The 5,446-nt window shown below is 39.4% G+C and overlaps 1 protein-coding gene across 1 annotated transcript; it reads right to left on the bottom strand.

The window, feature by feature from the left end:
* Positions 1–380: 380 nt before the first annotated feature.
* LOC122090914 (chalcone synthase) lies at positions 381–1,914 on the bottom strand. The gene is made up of 2 exons (XM_042660679.1): positions 1,609–1,914; positions 381–1,530 (listed from the first exon to the last, which is right to left on the bottom strand). Exons 1-2 carry the CDS (start codon positions 1,784–1,786, stop codon positions 539–541), a joined length of 1,170 nt encoding a protein of 389 aa, XP_042516613.1. The 5' UTR covers positions 1,787–1,914; the 3' UTR covers positions 381–538.
* Between the last annotated feature and the right edge of the window lie 3,532 nt (positions 1,915–5,446).

Genomic DNA, 5,446 nt, shown 5'->3' with positions numbered 1-5,446 from the left:
TGGTGTCTAATCCACATTTGGAATCCACTCAATGTAAAAGCCTACTGTAAAATGAGAGAGATTGATTAGTTATGATGAGAAAAAATTCTATGCTTATCAAGAGATATCGAGTTTGAGCCTCATGGTTGTTATTTATTTTTCCTCCCTACTTAAAAAATAAAATTAAAAAAAAAAAAAAAAAAAAAAAAAGATAGAATGAATGAATTCCATTTGTGGATCAAGCATCATATAAGAATGAACCTGATAGACTCGTCACAGGGTACTTGAACCTGCCCAGACCCACTTTTCATTGGAACAATGCATGTAATCATACTATTCACCAGCAGGAGAAAAAAAAATTTAAGAGCTCATTCATCAATTCGGCCTATAGATCACAAAAATTAACTAAAATATTGTCTTCGTCTTATTGATTGATTAGACAGATCACACAGATCCAATGCCAGAAGATCCAAATAACAATGGGGAAAGAAAAAAAAAAAACATTAGAATTCCATCAAAGATAAACAAGCCTAGAGCTTCACTCGCCATTTATCTCACTCTAAGCTACCACACTGTGTAGCACCACAGTCTCAACGGTAAGTCCTGGTCCAAACCCAAAGAGGACACCCCACTCCAGTCCCTCACCAGTAGTCTTCAGCCCCTCCTCTGCCGATTTCTTCCTCATTTCATCCAATATGAACAACACACAAGCACTAGACATGTTACCATACTCACTAAGGATGTGCCTTGTGGCCCTTAGCTTCTCAGGTTTGAGGGCCAGCTTCTCTTCAACCTGGTCTAGAATGGCCGGTCCACCCGGGTGGGCAATCCAGAAAAGTGAGTTCCAGTCAGATATACCCAGCGGCTCAAAAGCCTCAGTAAGGCTCTTCTCAATGTTCTTGGAGATGAGGCCTGGAACATCCTTAAGGAGATGGAAAGTGAGACCAACCTCTCTGAGATGTCCATCAATGGCACCATCACTGTCAGGGAGAATGGTTTGAGCTGCAGAGACCAACTCAAACAAGGGCTTCTCAACATTAGGTATTGGGTCAGCCCCAATTATGATTGCAGCTGCACCATCTCCAAAAAGAGCCTGACCCACGAGACTGTCAAGGTGGGTGTCACTTGGGCCACGGAAGGTAACTGCAGTGATCTCAGAGCATACTACAAGGACACGAGCACCTTTGTTGTTCTCAGCAAGGTCCTTGGCTAGACGAAGGACCGTGCCACCTGCGAAGCATCCTTGTTGGTACATCATGAGCCTCTTCACAGAGGGTCGGAGGCCAAGGAGCTTGGTGAGCTGGTAATCACATCCAGGCATGTCAACACCACTGGTGGTGCAGAAAACCAAGTGGGTTATCTTAGATTTGGGTTGTCCCCATTCCTTGATGGCCTTCACGGCAGCTTCTTTCCCTAACTTGGGCACCTCAACAACCACCATATCCTGCCTAGCATCCAATGAGGGAGCCATGTATTCACACATGCTTGGGTTCTCCTTGAGGATCTCTTCATTCAAAAGCATGTAACGCTTCTTGATCATGGATTTATCACCTGTAATATATTCACCAAACAAGCAAGAGTGAGGATAAGAAACCATGAAGAAAGGGAGAGAATAAGTTGGTTACTTACACATGCGCTGGAACTTCTCCTTGAGCTCGGCCTTGTGTTCACTTTTGGTGATACGGAAGTAGTAGTCAGGGTAAGTGCTCTGGTCGACACAGTTGGGAGGAGTGGCAGTGCCAATGGCCATGACGGTGGCAGGACCTTCAGCCCTCTGAGCCTTGCGGATGGCTTCAACGTTCACCATTTTTTGCCGGGACTTTTGGGTTGATTTGGCAGCCGATGGGCAAATGGTGGTTTGAAGGACAAGCGGTGGCTGTGATGGTAGGAACCAGGGAAGTAGGGAAGATCGGTGTACTGACTGACTTGGGACGAGGGAGTTGGGTTCTTAAATGGGGGGAAAGAAGTAGCTGAGCATCACATGATTTACCAACCCCCGTCTCCACGCTTTCATCTACGTGGGTTGTGGAAGGGGTAGATGTAGATTCTCTTTTCATGGGTGGGCACTGTTTTTGAACCTAAAAAGTTTGAAGATTCAAGTACAGCAGGTCATGGTGTAATATACAACTAGTAGGTACCAAAAAAAAAACGTATATAACTATTAAGTAATCCTACAGACTCAGGTTAGTTTCCACTTTGGCTATTACCTTTGAAAAAAGATTATTTTGGTTACATTTCTTTTGAAAAAAAGAATTTTTTGGTAAAAAGAACCATGTTGTGCTGGCATAGGACCTGTTGCAAAGAATTTTTAGAATGTCAGATCATCCGAGTCCCAATATGGTAGGAAATCTGGTATACAATCATGTGATGATTGTAGCTACCAAACTATTTTTTATTGTAAAGATTGTAGTTACCAAACTAGTGGGTGTAAACAGTTTTACTCTTTATTCTTTATAGATCATGATCCTTTCCAAAGTGACGAGTTTATTTTGGGGATTTCTCATCTTGGAGTAGGTTTCTCAAGAAAGCCGGACCATGTAAAAAACATCTTCTTCTCCTTCTTCAATGAATGTATGTGCATAAACGCACTCAGAGACAAGGGGCACGATAAGACCATGTTGTCCCTCACACTCGGGCATGCACCCCCTTATTGGTCCCACGTGTTAATGTTTCTTGCACTAGCAAGACAGAGTTATTTGCCCCTTTTTTTTTCATCTCTATATAACAACAGCTTAATCTTATTCCAACTAAATGAGATCGACCACATGGATCCTTGACCTCTAATCATCTATATTAGAGGTCATCCTTGATACATGCCCTAAATTATGCATATATTTCGTCACCACTTCTCTTGAGATTATTTTAGATCAGCCCTTAATGTTTTTAGTTCCTTCAAGATGAATCAAATTATTCCCTGCAATGGATTATCCATAGGCCTCCAAAACTTTTTTGTTATCCCATACTTGCTCTGTAATTACTCAAATTCTTTGATCTAAATTTTTTTAAATCCCCAATAAAGTAAGCTTCCATGCCTCTCTTTACCTTGTACTTTAACATCTTTTGATTGCCCCTAAACCCCCCTTGCCACCCCTCCCGCAACCCCTCTAGTGCGATCTCTAACAGCCCCAACCCTCTATATCTCTCTCCTTTTCTCCTGCTCTCTGTATCTCCTTCGTCTTCCACCACTCTCTCTCCCCAATCGATCCGTGGCACAATCATTTGCTAACAACTTACACCTCTGCACATCATTTCTTGTCCTCTTCTTATCCTCCTTATGTTGGATATGTTGTCTGAGACATGACATATCTATGATTGGTTTTAGTGATTCCTCACTTGTATTAATGAGTGAAAAATCTTTATTCTTATTAGTTTATTTCTAGCCTCACTCTTTAAGCTTCATAATGTACAAAGATGTGTGTTTTACCTAAAAAAAACCAAAAAGAATACAAGATGTGTGCTATGGTTCCATGATTGGTCAAATCTCTATTAAACTGTTTCTTATTAACCCCACCCATTGGCATGAAATGTTTATACACTTCAATAAGACCATTATTGACATCAAGTGACACACGCAAGAACCATCAAATGTCTTGTATAACTCCAACCACAATTCAATATTTACCCAAAGAAACGAAAAAGTTATACACTTCAATAAGTCTATCTTGACTTGTTGGTGTCATTACATTTGGCCTACAAATTGGATCAAGTCATTGAAGATTTCATCAACATCATTGAAGATTTCATCAACATCAAATTAGATTAAGTCCAATCATAACATTGGGTTAGGAGTGAGTAAGGGGAATCAATGGAATAAATCTTCAAGGATTCCAAGTGTAGATTATGTTTTGGATACTTTTGTAAAACATATACTTCTTTTCAATAATTTCGTTAAAAAAAAGAAGTGGGTAATTTGATAAACATAAACCTATTTTTAGGTAAACTTGTAATTTTGCCAAAAGTTTAAAACTATGACAAAGAGCATGATAGTTGTCTAAGTAACAATACAGAAAATAGTATTTAATTGAAGGGAAAATTTTAAAACTATGGAAAAAGGCATAGTAGCTGTCAGAGTAACAATACAGAAAATAGATTTAATTGATGGAAAAAGATTACCACAATACTAGTACAAAGCCAAAACTATGCACCCCTACGTCCTAAGGTAGGGTGTCAATCGGTTTGGTTTCGGTTATTCGGTTTGGTTTTAGTTCAATTTCAAATGATAGTAAGATGGACCATAACCGAACCGAGAACCGATTTGGTTCCATATTTAGATACTCAAGTCGATTCAATTCGGATCGATTCAGTTTCGGTTTCAATTCGGTTTTGATATGCAATTTTAATTCGATTTTGTACTTCAATTATGAAAACGGTTCCACTTTTGAACCATGACTTTGATGAACCAAAGGCCATAATGAGCTCAAGTTATGGACCTTATGATCATTGTTAATTCCAAAATTGTCTTAACATGTAAATATGTGATGATAAATTGCAAAAAATGTTTATCACAAAAAAAAAAAAAAAAAAAAAAAAGATCTTACGAAAACACGCTTGAATTTTCAAAATTTGAATGATGAGGAAATCAATTGAGTCTTAATGATACTATCATATTAGTTTTTTTTTTTTTTTTTTTTTTAAGACAATTCAGTCTGGTTTCGGTCTAAATCGACTTTTCTTACACCTGAAACCAAAATTGAACCAAATCAAGGAACATAATCACATATTTAAACCGAATAAATCAGCTCGATTTGGTTTGGATAATTCAACTCAATATCAGTTTCGATTCCCAATTGACACCCTTCACCCCTACCCCGATTATTGCATCACTACCTTAGAAAATGTTCTAAATACCCCCATTTGATGAGTTTTATGTAATACCTTTCTTCCAATGCCTAAAATTGCACACGAGCATCCGAAAACGGTTACTCCATTAATTTAATTAAATCTTAAAATTTAACACGTAGCCAATAAATACCACTTCTTCGATATCCGTGTTTTTTTGGTGGAACCACTCCTTGATATCCAACTGCCAGAGAGGCAGAGATGTTGTATCAGACATCCGCTTGGGGTAGACATCCAGGTATGTATCTATAAAAAAAAAAAAAAAAAGCATCCAGGTATGTAGTTGGAGATTTATTTTCAAGATGCATGCCGTTTGGAGTAATTTTCCCCGAAGACATTTCCAAAAAAGGAAAGGATACTATAATATCCTTTTCCAGCTTTCCTCCTCTAGTGGTCCCACAAACGAGTTGATGGGTCCCTGTCAATGCTGGGGCCTGTTTGGATATTTTGATCAGAAATCGTGCTGGAATAGGCCGCAGGGCCCATATTGGATCCCCTCCCCCTTCAGGTACCCACCCCACCGTGAGATGTGGTCCCTACACCCAATGGACGGTGTGGGATGTGGTGGGGTGGTTACCCTGCAGGAGAGAGGAACCTCAACCTCTCTTAATTCTCAAACCCCTGGCAA

This window comes from Macadamia integrifolia, chromosome 10 (assembly GCF_013358625.1).
Source record: "Macadamia integrifolia cultivar HAES 741 chromosome 10, SCU_Mint_v3, whole genome shotgun sequence".
In the NCBI taxonomy this organism is placed as follows: Eukaryota; Viridiplantae; Streptophyta; class Magnoliopsida; order Proteales; family Proteaceae; genus Macadamia; species Macadamia integrifolia.
This window is presented reverse-complemented; position numbering and strand designations above follow the sequence as displayed.

Bases quoted from the DNA above. Each gene is read 5' to 3' on its own strand.
- LOC122090914 (XM_042660679.1), bottom strand. From the start codon at position 1,786: ATGGTGAACGTTGAAGCCATCCGCAAGGCTCAGAGGGCTGAAGGTCCT. The intron at 1,531-1,608 runs GTAAGTAACCAA...AATATATTACAG, and splicing joins GGAGAAGTTCCAGCGCATGT to GTGATAAATCCATGATCAAG.